Source organism: Oncorhynchus gorbuscha, linkage group LG15 (genome assembly GCF_021184085.1).
Source record: "Oncorhynchus gorbuscha isolate QuinsamMale2020 ecotype Even-year linkage group LG15, OgorEven_v1.0, whole genome shotgun sequence".
NCBI lineage: Eukaryota > Metazoa > Chordata > Actinopteri > Salmoniformes > Salmonidae > Oncorhynchus > Oncorhynchus gorbuscha.
Window position 1 is genome coordinate 80,495,777 of NC_060187.1, and position 18,920 is coordinate 80,514,696.

Here is an 18,920-nt window from a genome sequence, read left to right on the forward strand (position 1 = left end):
TACAGCTAAACAATGGATATGTAGCGTTTTGCAAAAAACTAACTTTCATACACATCTAAAATCTTAGAACAGTAATATTTTACACACACATGAAGGTACTCACCCATAAGCAATCATTTCTGATTTTTAAAAAATGGCGTGTTTATGTGTTAGTCGGAACTAAGAAACTCTGACATTTCCGACTTGCTAACTGGTTGAACGCAGCTAACCCAGTTAGCAAGTCGGAAATGTCAGAGTTTCGTATTCCGAATAGCACGTTAACGTGACAAACTCTTCAGACATAGCTCATAAAAGGAGCCTGGTGGGAGAAGCTATGGGAAGACGGGCTCATTGTGTGGCGGATGTGAAATGGCTAGCTAGTTAGCGGTGGTGAGTACTAATAGTGTTTCAGTCGGTGATGTCACTCGATCTGAGACCTAGAAGTAGTTGCTCTGCAAGGGCCGCTGCTTTTGTGGCGCGATGGGTAACGATGCTTCGTGAGTGACTGTGGTTGATATGTGCAGATGGTCCCTGGTTCGAGCGCAGGTTGGGTTGAGGAGAGGAACGGAAGCTATACTGTTACAATTGCAATGGAATAAATTGAACGGCGACAAACATGTGGATTCATATGTTTGATACATTTACATAAATTAAATTCCAGACATTACAAATGAGCTCGTCCAACCAGCCTCCACGGTAGTTTATAAATCGTTAAAACATTTCTGATGGGTTTTCAAAGACCATGATTAAACTTTCTATTTAACAAAATTCATGATCATTTATTTTTATGAGAATGTATTACAATAGGCTTGTCATGGTCTTAGGTCTATTTTTTGTTTTTAGTCACCTAAATCTAGGCCTATAGATGACAGGGTCAACATTCATTGAGAAGTGAAAAAGAAATGCTGCTTTCCATCGTTAAATGAGATAATGCTCAAAAAAAGTTTTTCAGTTATTAAAAGATCAAAAATATTTTCCTTAATGAGTCGGAGTTTGATAAATGTGGTTTAACTTCAACGTTCATATTAAACTCCAACGTTCATAATATTCACATTCATTGAAAATATGATGAGTAAAATGTGATTCCCCTATGCCCATCACTGCAGTAGGTCAACAGGTGTCCGACCAGTCTATTGGTTAAGAGCCAGACGATGGTAAACCGTGTCTGTAAAAGGGCGTATTCGTTTTGCATGGCCCGGTGCACTTGGTAATAGGATATTTCTCTTTAGGACCAATGGAATGATCTAAAATATGCGAAATCCGCCAACCCAGGGTATCAGGCCATGCAAAACGAACACATTAATTTCTGTCAGTTCTTTACGTCGGTTCTCTTTGGCAGTTGTGATAGTGTATATGCATCAGATACATTATTTCCCTAAATCCATTTGGTCAGATCAGTCAGTACGAGAAATGCTATTTTAGATATAGGCCTAACGGTTTACATTCAATATTTAAATTAAAAGTTAGAATTATTTAGCTCGTTAATTTGTAAGGAACCAGTCATGTTTTTCTCCCCAAGCGTTTTGAATCGTCACACAGGGTGCTTCTCCACAATATGGTGAGTAGGCCAGTTGCTATAAGATTGCGGTTGATATTATATATGTCGGCTAGAACCGTTTCATTTGGATGAAGGGACAATTTCAATGACGTATGGGGATAATAGATCATTCGATTCTCATTATGTTTTTGTAACTTTTTCATAATCCTACACGAGCTCCACGGCATAGCCTATTTAGACTATTATACCTGCTTATCATGTCTACCTCGCCTAGTGTATGATCAATTGCTAAATCAGCCTAGACTACTTCATGAAAGATGAATGTAGTAGGCCTACCTTGCAATGAATAAGACACAATTATAACTCTATTATAATAATGTAACACTATTATAATATTAGTTAGGCCTATCCTATTTATCTCAAATCATTTTCTGGTATTTCTAATTTTGTTAAATCTAGCTGCTAGTGTCTGGGGTCATGTAAAGGAGAACAGGTGCAACAACCAGACATAACAATGATAGACCAGGTAAACACATAGGAAACATAAATAAACATTTGTGCTCTTCTCATTGTCAACAGATACACATCAGTGAATGCCGCGCTAGAATTAAACTGAGACGCATAAAATGAAAACGCTTAAACGTCTCAGAAATTATTAGAGAAGAAGGGAGAGATCTTCAGTCTGAAAGCTTGAAAGAGAAGTTTGATTTCCACGCCAGACTCGCAGTCCGCTAGCCCTCGCTCTGCAACTTTTGTCCAATCAGAGCCCTTCAGAGGTTTCCGGTCGACATTACTGTCCAATCACACCGCTTCCAGTGTTTTTTCCATATCAGCGCAGTGAAACAGAGTAGAAGCAAGGCAGGCCAGCTATCTGATTGCTGATATCCATTTGTCTGTAATGATGGGAATGTCCATCTGTTGTGTGGTGATTTTAGGTTGGCTGCAACCAAAGGGATAAAGATCCCACAAAAAGATTTCCTGAAAGTCAATGTCCAACAAACATGGTAAGAGAGGGTTTGCCTTTGCCTGTTAGTCATTGAACAACTTTTGCTTTTGTGTAAAGCTATCATTAGTGTTCTACAATTGAAAACATATATAAATATAGGGCACGGTTACATTTAGTTTTTAATCATTCCTTTCTGAGCCCTGTGCTGTAGCAGTCTACACTGATGCCATCATGCCATTTCCCATTTGTTGTGCATCTACAGTAATGACATCATGGACTATGTGCTGGTGCGAGTCCCGCCCCCTCTGCCGGGATTGCCCCGCCCCCGTTTCTCCCTCTACCTCTCCTCCCAGCTCCAATATGGTGTCATCATCGTCTACCACCGCCAGTGTGGGATGCTCCTGGGTAAGAGGGAGGGGAAAGGGGAAGGAGAGGGGGAGTGAGTAGGAAAAGAGAAGGTTGGAGAGAGGGATTATGCATTTAGGGGAGAATAGAAGGTGTGGAAAAGACAGTAGTGTGACAGTAGAGTTATGACCTCTGACCTGTAGTGTGACACGAGAGTTATGACCTCTGACCTGTTGGGTGACAGGAGAGTTATGACCTCTGACCTGTAGTGTGACAGAAGAATTATGACCTCTGACTTGTAGTGTGACACGAGAGTTATGACCTCTGACTTGTAGTGTGACAGGAGAGCTATGTCCTCTGACCTATAGGGTGACAGGAGAGTTATGACCTCTGACCTGTAGTGTGTGTGTTTCCAGAGGAGATCCAGCACAATCTGGACAGACTAGCCAAGACCAGAACCGCCCAGAAGATCGATGTGGATGAGTCTGATAGGTGGGTACAACAAAGCCAGTTTCTCAAGTCTCATGTTCTTCCTGGTGGAGAGAGAGGCGTCTGTCGAGTGCACTGACACAAATGGCTGCCATGAATTAGGATCTCTCGCTCTCTCTCACGCAGACACACACTTTCTCTCCCTGACGTGTTGTCTCTCCTGGAGGAAAGTGAGTGGGCAGCGAACCCCTTCTTTGGAGAAATACATTCTGGGTACACCATGCCCAGCCCTAACACACTAATACAGGTACATCGGACAGTGTCTCAAATGACTGTGTGTGTGTGTGTGTGTGTGTGTGTGTGTGTGTGTGTGTGTGTGTGTGTGTGTGTGTGTGTGTGTGTGTGTGTGTGTGTGTGTGTGTGTGTGTGTGTGTGTGTGTGTGTGTGTGTGTGTGTGTGTGTGTGTGTGTGTGTGTGTGTGTGTGTGTGTGTGTGTGTGTGTTCTATTGACACATCTTGTCTTTCTCTAATCTCTTGTTCCTCTTCTTGTCTGTCAGCTGGGTGGAGAGCTTAGGAGAGAAGCCACTCCTGAGCGCCTCCTGCTTCTGAGTCCAGGTATTCCCCCTCAGGACGGTGAGAGAGGAGGGGGGAGTTTACTACATTAAGGGGAGTGGAGAAAAGGAAGAGTGGTCATGAGTTAAATGATAATCCATTGTGTTTCCTTTATTGTTGTTTATGGTCTTATCCCTCGTTCATTCCCAGGTATCACAGCGTCTCCAGACTCCATCACTCTGATAGAGACTGAACCTGTCACCATCCCCTCAGCAGAGGTACGCCTGTCAATCAGAACAGCTGTCAATCAAACTAACTTTCCAATTAAACCATCTCTCTCTATTCCTAACTCTTTCACTGGCAGTTTGAAGGGGCGGAGCTCACTGAGGTCACACATCAAAATATGGGGATGATTGACTTGCTAATGGACCAATTAGATCACTTCCCAGAGGGTGAGTGACAGGTAAATGATCCTCTGTCCCTGCCCCCTATACACAGGGCAGAGTTAAAAATGAGTATGTGTTTCAGGAGAGATGGAGGCAGAGCGAGAGAGGGGCCCAGAGAGAGAAGAGAGGGAGAGAGAAGGAGAATCTGTGGGAGAAGGGGACTTGGAGAGAGAGGGAGAAAGTGAACAAGAAGTAGAAAGAGCAGAAGTGATAGAGAGGAGGAGAGATGTCATTGGATCCCTTATTGGGTAGGTTAATATAAACTGACACAGACACACACCCTCACACACACTCACTCACACACACACAGTAACTTTGGTTCCCGCTGTCTCCTCTGTCAGACTGCCGTATACCACCCTATCCAGCGAGGACCCCACTGTGCTGCCTGGCGAGGAGACAGAGCTGCCCATGGAGATGCCTGCCGCACTCGCAGAGGAGAGGACACCAGTGTCTGTCCCTCTGCCCCCTTCCACAACCGGTGAACCAGAGGAGCGAGGGATGGCTAGAGAGAGGGGGAGATGGAGAGATAGCCCCACCCTACAGGATGTTACTCCCCCAGTGAAGCAACCTCGTAGGAGGCAGCTGCTCTTTATCGACCAGGAAACACAGATATCCCAGGAGGCACTGCAGCAACAGATAGACAACACTCTAATACAGACCAGGCCCCTGGTACACCCCCCACACACACACACATTTGAACTATACACTCAAAACTGTAATAATTAACAAAGTATTCATAAACAAGTCAATCAATTAGTGAAAGTGTGAGAGTAAGTAAGATGTGTGTGTGTTCCAGGTTGTAATCAGTGGTCTCTCTAAGAGAACAGTGTCTCCAGTTGATCTCCTTGGTAACCCATGCACCAGTGAGTATCAGCACTCATACTCTCTCTTTCTCACTGTTTAACAGCCTTCAATCAACACTGAGATAATGTTAGGTCTCCATTCCTCCACAGCCCTCCCTCCAGAGCTGATGTTGCCATGGAAACGGGTGGCGATCGTCGCAACGCTCACTGGCTCCGCCCTGCTGGTAGAGAGGACAGAGACAGACTCTGAGTCAGAGAGAGAGAGGGATAAAGAGAGAGTGATGAAGGCAAAGGAGGAGGGAGGCAGAGAGCAGGAGGGAGAGCTCAGCTCAAAAGAGGTGAGGCGGGATCAAACTGTTTTTTGGTGACTACACGTGTGCACCTAATAACTGGACAATGATGATATCAACAATTATCCCTGTGTGTGTGTGTGTGTGTGTGTGTGTGTGTGTGTGTGTGTGTGTGTGTGTGTGTGTGTGTGTGTGTGTGTGTGTGTGTGTGTGTGTGTGTGTGTGTGTGTGTGTGTGTGTGTGTGTGTGTGTGTGTGTGTGTGTGTGTGTGTGTGTGTGTGTGTGTGTAGGTACCTAGAGAGTTGGCAGAGTCTGGCCTGTCCCAGCATGATGTTTCCAGTAAGATATTACAATACTGTAGCATCATTCCATAGATCATTCATATAAGGCTAAGGGACATGTGCTTGGTCATCTCACGATAGATGTTAACTCTGTGTGTTCCTCCAGCTCGGTCTCCGCTGTCCCTGGAGGTCTCTGATAGAGACATGTCCCGGGAGAACTCCCCCCTGGACACACCCGAGAGCAGAGGGTGAGAAAAGAGAGAGGAGAAGAGGGGAGGAAGAGAGTTGTATATTGTGTGCAACTGGTAGTTACATACAGTTGACACCTGATAATGTCATATTGTGTTGTGTTCAGGTCTCCTGTCCCCAGGTCTGTGTCCAAACTGAAGGACATTCCAGAGGAGGGCGAGGGACCGCTGGAGAGAGAGGCAGAGGACATACCTATGGCTGATTTATCAGCAGAGCTACTGGAGTAATAATCTAGCTATTATATGATCAAATTATAGTTATTTTTTATTTTGTCTTCTGTTTTATTTCTTCTGTTTTGTTTCTTCTGTTTTTATTTCTTCTGTTTTATTTCTTCTTCTGTTTTATTTTTTCTGTTTTTATTTCTTCTGTTTTTATTTCTTCTTCTGTTTTGTTTCTTCTTCTTCTATTTAATTTCTTCTGTTTTTATTTCTTCTTCTGTTTTATTTATTCTTCTATTTTTATTTATTCTTCTGTTTTTATTTCTTCTTCTGTTTTATTTCTTCTGTTTTGTTTCTTCTGTTTTATTTCTTCTTCTGTTTTTATTTATTCTTCTATTTTTATTTATTCTTCTATTTTTATTTCTTCTTCTGTTTTTATTTCTTCTTCTGTTTTATTTCTTCTTTTTTGTTTCTTCTGTTTTATTTCTTCTTCTGTTTTTATTTCTTCTTCTGTTTTTGTTTCTTCTTCTGTTTTGTTTCTTCTTCTGTTTTTATTTCTTCTTCTGTTTTATTTCTCCTGTTTTGTTTCTTTTTTGTTTTTATTTCTTCTTTTGTTTTTATTTCTTCTCCAGTTTTTATTTCTTCTTCTGTTTTTATTTCTTCTTCTGTTTTGTTTCTTCTGTTTTTATTTCTTCTCCAGTTTTTATTTCTTCTTCTTCTGTTTTATTTCTTCTTCTTCTGTTTTATTTCTTCTTCTGTTTTTATTTATTCTTCTTCTAAAAAAACTCACTCCGCCTCTTTCTGTGTGTTTCTCTAGCGCATTGACAGAGCCTCTTGAGGATCATGAAGGGGTGCTGTTCCACTCTCTGCTGCCCCCACTGGCCCAACGCAGTAGTGTCACTCACTCATTCTGGACCCTACTGGGTAAGACAATGCAGATGTGTGTGTGTGTGTGTGTGTGTGTTTGTTTGTTGTTTGTGTGTATAACAGTCAGGTGTGTGTGTGTTCTCTACAGAGATGGTAACTGCTAGGAGACTCTGTGTGCAGCAGGATGAACCTTATGGTGACATCATCATTTCACCTGGACCCAACTATGAGGAGGGGAATGAGAGTGTGTAACACACACACACACACACACACAGTTTAGTCAAAGATGACTTTCAAATAGATCTCACAAACAGATAGTTTGAGTCGGGTAACTAGAAGAGACAACAGTTGACCTGTTCCTCTTTGCTAATCGTATTTTAGGTGCTTCATTTGTGTGTGTTATTTAGCAGACACTCTTATCCAGAGCAGCTTACAGTATTAAGTGTACACATGTCTTGTGTTTTTGATCTTGCCCCCAGTGGGAATCAAACCCACAACCATGGTGTTGCAAATGCCATCCTCTACCAACTGAGCCACACAGAACATTTTGTAAAGCTTAAAGTTTTTAAAGTTTTAAAGCAGGTTTTGCTTTGTTGTTTTTTATATCAGTAGTCTCTTATTATATTATGTGACTAAAGACTGAATTTTATATTCAATATCACATTTCTCTTTTAAGCATTTTAAATGACTTTTCCACCATTTCTATTTCCGCAGTATTTTAGTCTATTCTTAGCCTGTGCTGACATATAAAGGACTCAGTGTGTTTGTGTTTCAGTGGTGGGTTTTTTACTTGTAACAGGTGTTTGTTTCTGTGAATAAACATGTCAAACTATTTCTCTGTGCTGTGTTTGTGTCTGACAGACCCAAGTCAAAATCTAAAGGGAGTTAAAAGTAGAATTATATGTACAATGAAATGTACTCATGATTAACCACAATTGGAAGAAAAACATTCAATTGAATAATAGCTCATACAGACTATAGCACAAGAGTTTTCACAAATAATCTCTTGTACTGTACACTGAGATAGCCTACCAGTAGTTGGACATTAACTCTACACATTTCATGGACTTTAAACGTTGGTACAATGCTGGATTAATAAGGACACGGGACACCACAGTGTTAGCTTCAGGAAGTGATGTAGTAAGATAGAACCAGATACAGTATACAGAACATCACTGGTGCTGCATTACGCCACGCTACACCTCCTTTTAGTGATAGAGAGGAAGAGACAACACACTTTAGAAATATGGTACAAATCTTCATAAATATCTTTAGTGTTAGCTTTATGAATGTCTTTAGTGTTAGCTTTATGAATGTCTTTAGTGTTAGCTTTATGAATGTCTTTAGTGTTAGCTTTATGAATGTCTTTAGTGTTAGCTTTATGAATGTCTTTAGTGTTAGCTTTATGAATGTCTTTAGTGTTAGCTTTATGAATGTCTTTAGTGTTAGCTTTATGAATGTCTTTAGTGTTAGCTTTATGAATGTCTTTAGTGTTAGCTTTATGAATGTCTTTAGTGTTAGCTTTATGAATGTCTTTAGTGTTAGCTTTATGAATGTCTTTAGTGTTAGCTTTATGAATGTCTTTAGTGTTAGCTTTATGAATGTCTTTAGTGTTAGCTTTATGAATGTCTTTAGTGTTAGCTTTATGAATGTCTTTAGTGTTAGCTTTATGAATGTCTTTAGTGTTAGCTTTATGAATGTCTTTAGTGTTAGCTTTATGAATGTCTTTAGTGTTAGCTTTATGAATGTCTTTAGTGTTAGCTTTATGAATGTCTTTAGTGTTAGCTTTATGAATGTCTTTAGTGTTAGCTTTATGAATGTCTTTAGTGTTAGCTTTATGAATGTCTTTAGTGTTAGCTTTATGAATGTCTTTAGTGTTAGCTTTATGAATGTCTTTAGTGTTAGCTTTATGAATGTCTTTAGTGTTAGCTTTATGAATGTCTTTAGTGTTAGCTTTATGAATGTCTTTAGTGTTAGCTTTATGAATGTCTTTAGTGTTAGCTTTATGAATGTCTTTAGTAAGATAAGTACTGTAGTACAGCATGCTACCAACACCATAAAACCTGTACTTGTCTATTGTGTACATCTGTGTAAATCACTCATAATTAATGGCTATAAGATCAAGGCGTGCTACAATCAAATATAATACTTTTATAGATTATTTACACTGTTACAAATGTATGGATTACAACACTTCCCCACAGATTCAGGGGACATAGTCCTCAGAGTAACGTCATGAATAAAATAATGAAGAATGTAAACCTGTTCTATAGCATTCTGTTCAGGCTCTGACAGGACTGGTACGTTTCCCAGCCCGAGGTTGCTCTCCTGGGCTGTAGCAGGGGATCTCTGACAAACTGGAGGGGGTATCAGCATATTGAGGACAGAGGGAGCTCTTCTCTGTGGCAGTGGAGAGAAGATAAGGATGGACAGAGTGATTATATAGCTGTTAGATACTGCATGCACACTTTTGAGTTGGCCGTTAAGAGAGGAAACTGAACTGTGATATATTGGATAACAATGTTGGATAACGTTTTTTGGAGCTGTGAGAAAAGCCACCTTTCTTATACCTGCCATATGATGAATCACTAGTATCACATGATTTTGGAATATAATCAGATGAATTGAGGAGATGACATGAATTGATGTTGCAACGTTTTTAAAACATTTCAAATGTTCACAGATCCCTTGAGGACTATGGTGTTTTGCCAGGTTACAGGACACTAGTATGGAGTCCACAGAAACCCAAACCCCTGGGTAGAGGGACTCAGTGGATCTGTTTTTAAAGTCCACAGGTGGGTAAATATACCAGAGGACACTCCTAAACCACACCATTGCCTCGGTTGTTTTTATCACGTTCCAGTCCCCCCCTCCCCAGTGACAGTTGGCCCCTGGTGATTCCTAGGATTTCTGTCCCATGCCACTCTACCTCCCAATAACAAAACCCAATATGAAAAACCTGTGGACTACACTAAATCTTTAGCCTGCGTTGAAATCTGTCTGGGTGAACAGGATTAGGGTTGAATGGCTGGAGCCCGGTTACCGAGATTTACTGCCCCAAAACCACTCCCCTTTCCCGGGATAAATAACTGTGAGAAACCAGTAAATTATAATAAATCATTTATATGAACAGCATCGCGTGAAATGGAACTGTTAAATGATATGCAATGTCTAAATCGGTCTTCTCTACGGCGTCTGTATGATGAATCAACACTGAAGGTGGGGACAGACATCCTATCTCAGTATGGAGCGCTGTTCACAATGCATGTCAAACTATCATTTCATCATGGCAACGTGTTTTCTTGTGACAGGTAGCGTACAGTTGTTGCAGCATAGCCTATGCTACAGTAATATAAAGAGCGAATGCCCGTCTAATTTACCCATCTCCATATGGCTTTCGGGCGTCACCTTGTTTTTTAATTTGAAAGATTATACTTTTTTCAATTGCAGCTGCAGTTTTAAAACATCCTATCACTCAAAACATCATTGCATTGTATCAGTGCACGCGCGAGCACTCTCTCGCAGTCTTGTTCTCTCTATCAACTCCATTCAAATTGCATCCAAAATAGATCACCTTGTTCTAGATTGATATATAGCCCTATATAGAGATATCCTAGCCTACCTCTTTCAGGTAATACACGCAGTGCAGTAATAGCCTTATATTTAGCTAATTAATAATGGGTTATGCATAGTAAGAGTCTTATTTACAGTACGCACACACCTGTGCTCCGCTGACCTCTCCTTAAAAAACGCTCCTTAGCCCTTCCAATCCCATGCAGGAAAAACTAGACTAAAATACATTGTTGGGCATTATATGTTTATGATTGCTAAATACAGCAGCGAATAGAACTCACGGGTAGTTTGAAAGAAGAGCAAATGGGCGCGATAGCGGTAGGCTATATCAGTTATTTATTCGGACTCATTACCATTCAATCTTCGTGAAGAGAAGTGAAAGCATTCTGTTTCTAATTCTAGTCCAATATTATTAATGGATGTCATTAGAATGATGAAGATAAGGACAACGAAAAGTATCTAATTGAACTGTTGAAAGCGAGGAAGGAATGAAGCAACAATAGAGAAAGAGGAAGTGGGCTAATAACATTAGGGGAATATTATGAAAGCTATATATGCGACAGCCTACTAAGTATACAAATAGGCCATATTATATTTCACAATTTAAATCAAATTCTTTAGCCTATACTTGTAACTTTGTAGGCCGCATGTGCTGCACACGAATCGCATGTTCTCTTCTGCTTCATCGGGGTTTGAACAATGTGCGTAATTCCAGCCCATATAATACAGTATAATGCAGTACAGTAATACAGTTCACACTAGTTTCATTTATTTACCTAAGAGAGCATATAGCTAGCTACATCTATGGGCCTTTATGTTTGTCTGTCGTGCGTACTGTGCAGTAGCCTATATCATACATGTATTGGATAACAGCAACTCTAATCTGGATATGGTTGCTCCTCTGTCTAGACAAAACCTGTGACCAGCATTGAAATCTGTCTGGGTGATCAGGATACGGTTTCTCCTCTGTCTCCCAGCTCTGTTATGTTCCCCTCAGACGGAGAGGCGTCTGTGGGCTGTGTTTGGGTCCAGTGTCAGCTCATAGGCATCTGATGGGGAGACAGATAGACTAATTACATTACAAATAATTATTTGTTTTTAGTGTAATTGACAAATATGTTTGATTGATAGTGATCATGAGATCCACTTTATTATTTATTGATGAAATAAGGGAAGGGAGTTCACAAAATACCTCCTAAATGTGATCTCTCTTAACTCACTGTGTATGTGTTTTTGTGATGGTCAGGTCTATACAACAAACATAATTACACACCTACATTTCTTCAGGCCAGACTTCAACCAGTGCTCTGCATTATTGTTCAGACTGTAAGAGAAAGAGATTCACAGTGACACAAACAGCATGTGTTTGAAGTTCAGTGTGGAAAATACACACCTTAACAGGAGGGCTATACAGTTCTAGAACTGTCAGGAGCAAGCAATGATTTGTACAGGTACCTTATTTCACTAAAATACAAATTTTACATCCACACATTGTATTTCTACCTGAGTTTTACATTACAGTCTGGATGCTCCAGTGCAGCAGAGAGAATCTTCACTCCTGAGTCTCCTATGTGACTGTAGTCCAGATTTAGCTCTCTCAGGTGTGAGGGGTTTGACCTCGGAGCCGAGGTCAAGGAAGCACAGCCTTCCTCCGTGATTCCATATAATAACAAACTATAGGAAGAGAACATTCAATGAAGGATTTGGACTCACCTAGTGGCATAGTTGCACCCCATGTCAAATATGATCACCGGTATTCAGTTGACAAATGAATTCACAAAGTTATTAAGCCATTATGACAATTAATTCACATGCAAACATACAATGTGTATTAAAAATGTGTCACTTAATACTTTACACTCCAACACGTAAGAACTTCCAGTTTACAGCGTGGACTCCTCAGTCCAGCAGAGAGCAGCTTCACTCCTGAATCCTGCAGATCATTATCATTCAGGTTCAGCGTTCTCAGTTGAGGGGAGCTGAGAGAAGAGGCCAGTGCTTCACACCATTTTTCTGTCAGGTTGTAACCCATCAGTCTGAATAACAAAATAAGAATGCTTTAATTTGAGTTTTTACAGTATCAAACCATTAGGGCATGAGTGGTGCAGTGGTTTAAGGCACTGCATCTCAGTGCAAGAGGCGTCACTACAGTCCCGGATTCAAATCCAGACTGAATCACATCCGGCTGTGATTGGGAGTCCCATAGGGTGGTGCACAGTTGATCCGGGTTTGCTGGGATAGGCCGTCATTGTAAATCAAATTAGTTACACAAGCTTCTGATTACAAATAATTGTCATGTTTTGTCATATATTGTCATGTCTTGTCCCTGTGCTTTCTCTTCTATTTGTTTCCCCCTGCTGGTCTTATTAGGTTCTTTCCCTCTCTCTATCCCTCTCTCTCGTTCCGTTCCTGCTCCCAGCTGTTCCTCATTCGTCCTAACTACCTCGTTTACTCTTTCACACCTGTCCCCTATTTTGCCCTCTGATTAAGTCCCTATTTCTCTCTCTGTTTCTGCTTCTGTCGTTGTCGGATCCTTGTTTGATGTTTGCTGTTCGCTGTGTACTTGTTCCGTCCTGTCGTGTTTTTGCCTTAATATAATAATAATATATGCCATTTAGCAGACGCTTTTATCCAAAGCGACTTACAGTCATGTGTGCATACATTCTACGTATGGGTGGTCCCCGGGGATCGAACCCACTACCCTGGCGTTACAAGCGCCATGCTCTACCAACTGAGCTACAGAAGGACCCCTTCATCAGATGCTGCGTGTGAGCAGGTGTCTCTGTCAGCTACGGCCTGCGCCTACCCGAAGCGACCTGCAGTCTGTGGCCGCTTCTCCTGTTATTCCCCTCTACAGACTAGAGGATTTCTGTTATTCCCCGTTTGGACATTTCCTGTTAAGGATTCAGGATTTGTCGTTTTCTGTTTTGGACTTGAATAAACTCTGTTTCTGTTAAGTCGCTTTTGGGTCCTCACTCACCTGCATAACAATAATATGCCATCACAGTAATATAGAGTCTACATAGGTATGTCAGTGTCACGAACTACAGTAATTGTATCTCTGTTTTGATCTGCAAGAAAATATATGACAAAAATAATGCTGAAAACTTAAAACTGATAGGTGGAAAGAAATCAACCATGGAGTAATGAAACTGGTCAAAAACATTACTTCAACAGATCATTCAAATCAAAATCAAATTTTATTGGTCACATACACATTTTTAGCAGATGTTAATGCGAGTGTAGCGAAATGCTTGTGCTTCTAGTTCCGACCATGCAGTAATATCCAACGAGTAATCTAACCTAACAATTTCACAACAACTACCTTATACACACAAGTGTAAAGGAATAAATAAGAATGTGTACATATAAATATATGGCCGAGCGGCATAGGCAAGATGCAGTAGATGGTATACAGTACAGTATATACATATGAGATGAGTAATGTAGGGAATGTAAACATTATAGAAAGTGGCATTGTTTGAAGTGACTAGTGATACATTCGAAACTAGTACGGAGATATGAAATAAGACATAACAACGTGAGATTGCTTCTCTTACAGTACATTTAAAAAAATTATAAATACATTGAGGTTTCACAGTACTTACAGCACTACTCTGGAGGCTTTGACCACTGGCAGCATCCTCAGCAGACCCTCTGAACCAGAGTATTTTCTCAGGTCGAAAATATCCAGCATCTCTGAGGTCAGCAACACAAAGACCAGAGCTGACCACTCTGCAGGTGAATGTTTGGCCTTAGAGAGAATTCCCGATCCCAGGTGCCTTTGGATCTCCTCCACTAAATGGTCATTCAGCTCATTCCGACAGTGGTGCAGGCTGATGCACTTCTCTGGAGAGGGGTTCTCCTTGATGTATTCTACTGTTTCCTTATGGCTCTGTGAGCTGCTTCTTGTCTGTGTTGGTAGACCTCTTAACAGAGTCGGATTGGACTCCAGAGAGAGGCTGAGAAGGAAGCTGAGGAACAGGTCCAGGTGTCAATTCTCACTCTTCAGAGCCTTATCTACTGCACTCTTATGGAGGTCCAGGGGTCAATTCTCACTCTTCAGAGCCTTATCTACTGCACTCTTATGGAGGTCCAGGTGTCAATTCTCACTCTTCAGAGCCTTATCTACTGCACTCTTATGGAGGTCCAGGGGTCAATTCTCACTCTTCAGAGCCTTATCTACTGCACTCTTATGGAGGTCCAGGGGTCAATTCTCACTCTTCAGAGCCTTATCTACTGCACTCTTAGGTCCAGGGGTCAATTCTCACTCTTCAGAGCCTCTACTGCACTCTTCTGGGGTCCAGGGGTCAATTCTCACTCTTCAGAGCCTTATCTACTGCACTCTTAGGTCCAGGAGGTCCAGGGAGGTCAGGGGTCATTCTCACTCTTCAGAGCCTTATCTACTGCACTCTTATGGAGGTCCAGGGGTCAATTCTCACTCTTCAGAGCCTTATCTACTGCACTCTTATGGAGGTCCAGGGGTCAATTCTCACTCTTCAGAGCCTTATCTACTGCACTCTTCTGGAGGTCCAGGTGTCAATTCTCACTCTTCAGAGCCTTATCTACTGCACTCTTATGGAGGTCCAGGTGTCAATTCTCACTCTTCAGAGCCTTATCTACTGCACTCTTATGGAGGTCCAGGGGTCAATTCTCACTCTTCAGAGCCTTATCTACTGCACTCTTATGGAGGTGGAGAGCCTCTACTGCAGGAGGTCAATTCTCAGTCTTCAGAGCCTTATCTACTGCACTCTTATGGAGGTCCAGGGGTCAATTCTCACTCTTCAGAGCCTTATCTACTGCACTCTTATGGAGGTCCAGGGCACTCTTATGGAGGTCAATTCTCACTCTTCAGAGCCTTATCTACTGCACTCTTATGGAGGTCCAGGGGTCAATTCTCACTCTTCAGAGCCTTATCTACTGCACTCTTATGGAGGTCCAGGTTATCTACTGTCAATTCTCACTCTTCAGAGCCTTATCTACTGCACTCTTATGGAGGTCCAGGGGTCAATTCTCACTCTTCAGAGCCTTATCTACTGCACTCTTATGGAGGTCCAGGGGTCAATTCTCACTCTTCAGAGCCTTATCTACTGCACTCTTATGGAGGTCCAGGGGTCAATTCTCACTCTTCAGAGCCTTATCTACTGCACTCTTATGGAGGTCCAGGGGTCAATTCTCACTCTTCAGAGCCTTATCTACTGCACTCTTATGGAGGTCCAGGTGTCAATTCTCACTCTTCAGAGCCTTATCTACTGCACTCTTATGGAGGTCCAGGGGTCAATTCTCACTCTTCAGAGCCTTATCTACTTATCTACTCTCTATGGAGGTCCAGGGGTCAATTCTCACTCTTCAGAGCCTTATCTACTGCACTCTTATGGAGGTCCAGGGGTCAATTCTCACTCTTCAGAGCCTTATCTACTGCACTCTTATGGAGGTCCAGGGGTCAATTCTCACTCTTCAGAGCCTTATCTACTGCACTCTTCTGGAGGTCCAGGTCACTCTTATGGAGGTCCAGGTGTCAATTCTCACTCTTCAGAGCCTTATTCTCACTCTTCAGAGCCTTATCTACTGCACTCTTATGGAGGTCCAGGTGTCAATTCTCACTCTTCAGAGCCTTATCTACTGCACTCTTCTGGAGGTCCAGGGGTCAATTCTCACTCTTCAGAGCCTTATCTACTGCACTCTTCTGGAGGTCCAGGGGTCAATTCTCACTCTTCAGAGCCTTATCTACTGCACTCTTCTGGAGGTCCAGGGGTCAATTCTCACTCTTCAGAGCCTTATCTACTGCACTCTTCTGGAGGTTGTAGAGAATTCATTAGACGTCAGAGGGTCATTGGGTGTGGTTTCCTGTTCTGCCATCAGATTTACATTGTTGAACATGAGAAAGACATACAGAGCAGTCAGACACTCCTGGATGCTCAGAGGCACAAAGCAGTACACCTTTCTCTGGTACAGCCCACACTCTTCTCTGAAGACCTGTGCACACATTCTGAAGTACACTGACACTTCAACATCGATGCCCTACTCTCTCAGGTCTTCCTTTTAGAAGATCAGGTTGCCCTTTTCCAGCTGTTGAAAGGCTAGCTTCCCCAATACCAGAATTATCTTTTGATTTAATGGGGGTTCCATCTCTTGTTCTATAGCATACTTCAGATTCATCCGTGTGGTCTGAAACATCAGGAAATGTGTGCACATTTGAGTCAGCGTTTTGGGCATCTTTCCACTCTGCTTCAACTTACAGATTCTTCAGAACAGAGGATGAAATCCAACAGCATACTGGAATGTGGCACATGATATTCTTGATGATATTCTTCAAATATTCTTGATGACTTCATGTGTGTGAGGATTCTTCTGGCCTGGTTTGGATCAGTCATTCTCTTGATGAAGTACTCATCCTTCCGTGAGTCACTGAACCCTCACATCTCTTTCACCTGGTCAACACACTCTAGAGGAATGCGATTGGCTGGTGCAGGTCGGGAGGTAAACCAGATGCAAGCATAGGTAAGCAGATTTCCTGGATGAGGTTTGTAAAGACAGCACATCCACTGTGGTTGGCTTTGTGACATCACACCAGGTCTTGCTCTCAAAATCTAGAGGAAGACGGCATTCATCCAAACCATCAAGGACAAACACAACATTGTACTTCTTGAGGTCTGAGATTCCAGATCTCAATAAAAAAAAGCGCTGAAGTTCCATCTAACTCTTTTCCTCCATCAAATTCAGCTCCTGAAAAGGGAGTGAAAAGACGAGCTGGACATCCTGGTTTGCCATTTCTTCCACCCAGGCAAGAATAAACTTCTGAACAGACACTGTTTTTCCAATGCCAGTGATTCCCTTTGTTAGCATAGTTCGGATATTCTTGTCTTGTCCAGGTAAGGGTTTGAAGATGTCATTACATTAGAATGACATCTTGTGTGTCTGGTCTCTTGCATGCTCTCTCAATCTGTCTCACCTCATGTTCATTGTTGACCTTGCCACTTCCACCCTCTGTGTAGAGCTCGGTATAGATCTTATTGAGAAATGTTGGGTTCCTTCAAACAAATACTCAGACCGCTTCTTCAGATGAGATTTTAGGTTGTTGGCACAAAGCAAGCTCGCCATAGGAACCTATCAATGCATAAGTATTTCATATTCAAATGTTAACATCATGTAGGAAGTGTGGCCTAATCTACTTGTTAGCATATGAACAAGTTAAAGTGACTCCCTTATACATATGTGAATCATGCTGTCATTCTTTTTTCATGGAGACAAACTTTAATAGTCAATTGGAAGTTTTCCACACCCTGGTTAGCAGTTGTGGAGAAGAATCTGGGGCAAATATATGCTTTGAAAACTTTGGGGAAGCAGCTTCAAGGGTGGAAACATTTCTAGACCATTCAAATGAACTGGAAATCTCTGATGACATCCAACAATTCTTTGCAAACTGCAGAATACACAGATGAAGCTTCCTACAACTCTTGATATCTAATATGCTGGTAATTCTCAGTGAATGAGAGAGTTTAGGAATTCTCTCAACTCTGTGTCGGCATAAAATCAATATTAAAATAGATACCCCTTACTTTTTTCCAGTGTGTCTTGCAAACTCTTTCTGGTTCATTACTCTTCAGGACATGAATTGTGATCTTCAGAGCCCCTTTGCTGGCATTCTTCTCCTGCTCCTGATCTTCAGCATCCATCCCTTCCTCATCATCCCACTGACCCTGGGTAATCTGGACACAGAATTATTCTATACCTCTTCAGATGAGACTTTAGATATGAGAGGGACTAGTCTTCAAACAACTAAGGAAGATAAAGAGCAAATCAGAGGAGAGCATTTTGAATTGTTGTTGAATTTCAATAAATAATATGTGACTATAAAACACACCTTGGCTATGGACCCCAGGTCTGTTTGATGACTGTTAGTCTCAGACTCTGATCCCTCCTGTTGGAATGTACAGACAAAACATAAGGTTACAGACACTACAGGTAACTATACACACACACCTCTTTCTATCACTCACAAAGGTGAACACAATTGTTTCTATACTCACAGCAGTACCCTTAGCTATGAACACCATTAAAAGGTACACTGTTTTTGTTGTCATTTGAGTCTTTGTAATAAAACATCGAGCTCGTGATCTGTCAGTCCTTGCATCCATAGCTCCATCTGCACATTTGAGAGTGGTTACATTTCTGAAACAGCCAACAGCCCCAACACCTGGTTTGCTGTAAACATGAGTGAATGGACGGTTGGTTTTAAAGATAACTTCTGCGGTGTGTCTATATGGGGTTTCCTGTTTACACTCTGTATCCTATTATTCAGTAGGTTAGACTAAGGAGGGCATCTATACTTCTAAAGTTCCTTTCACAAAGTCATACAGTAAAGCTTGTCCAAAATAGCTTAATACAACCTGAGCCACTCACCTCTATTCAGTAGGAAAGATTCCCTCTCTAAAATAATGGAATTATTGACTGGTCACTCTTCATGGACACACAGCTGGGAACAGGTGAGTCTGCTCTCTCCT

General features: G+C 41.7%; 2 protein-coding genes and 1 long non-coding RNA gene across 5 annotated transcripts; 1 reads left to right on the forward strand and 2 right to left on the reverse strand.

The window, feature by feature from the left end:
* The first annotated feature begins 279 nt into the window (after positions 1-279).
* On the forward strand, positions 280-7,669 carry LOC123998032 (meiotic recombination protein REC8 homolog). 3 transcript variants are annotated; one of them, XM_046302857.1, is made up of 17 exons: positions 280-369; positions 2,413-2,481; positions 2,686-2,828; positions 3,185-3,260; positions 3,384-3,504; positions 3,755-3,830; positions 3,960-4,027; positions 4,114-4,201; positions 4,278-4,443; positions 4,537-4,864; positions 4,992-5,058; positions 5,149-5,336; positions 5,579-5,627; positions 5,736-5,817; positions 5,925-6,041; positions 6,794-6,900; positions 6,992-7,669. In XM_046302857.1, the coding sequence occupies exons 3-17, from the start codon at positions 2,696-2,698 to the stop codon at positions 7,093-7,095; spliced, it is 1,770 nt and encodes a 589-aa protein (XP_046158813.1). In that variant the 5' UTR covers positions 280-369; positions 2,413-2,481; positions 2,686-2,695; the 3' UTR covers positions 7,096-7,669. The 3 variants fall into 3 exon arrangements, with proteins under 3 accessions (XP_046158813.1, XP_046158812.1, XP_046158811.1); XM_046302856.1 differs by lacking the exon at positions 280-369 and adding an exon at positions 1,352-1,537 and having other exon boundaries at positions 3,755-3,812; XM_046302855.1 differs by lacking the exon at positions 280-369 and adding an exon at positions 1,353-1,537.
* Positions 7,670-9,556: 1,887 nt separating this feature from the next.
* On the reverse strand, positions 9,557-12,788 carry LOC123998353. Its single transcript, XR_006832259.1, has 3 exons — positions 11,920-12,788; positions 11,690-11,740; positions 9,557-11,465 (listed from the first exon to the last, which is right to left on the reverse strand). It is a non-coding gene; the product is annotated as an uncharacterized LOC123998353 (long non-coding RNA).
* A 1,232-nt stretch (positions 12,789-14,020) lies between these two features.
* On the reverse strand, positions 14,021-18,574 carry LOC123997343. The gene is made up of 5 exons (XM_046301481.1): positions 18,447-18,574; positions 18,281-18,337; positions 17,976-18,125; positions 17,369-17,523; positions 14,021-14,390 (listed from the first exon to the last, which is right to left on the reverse strand). Exons 1-5 carry the CDS (start codon positions 18,552-18,554, stop codon positions 14,021-14,023), a joined length of 840 nt encoding a protein of 279 aa, XP_046157437.1. The 5' UTR covers positions 18,555-18,574.
* Positions 18,575-18,920: the final 346 nt, after the last annotated feature.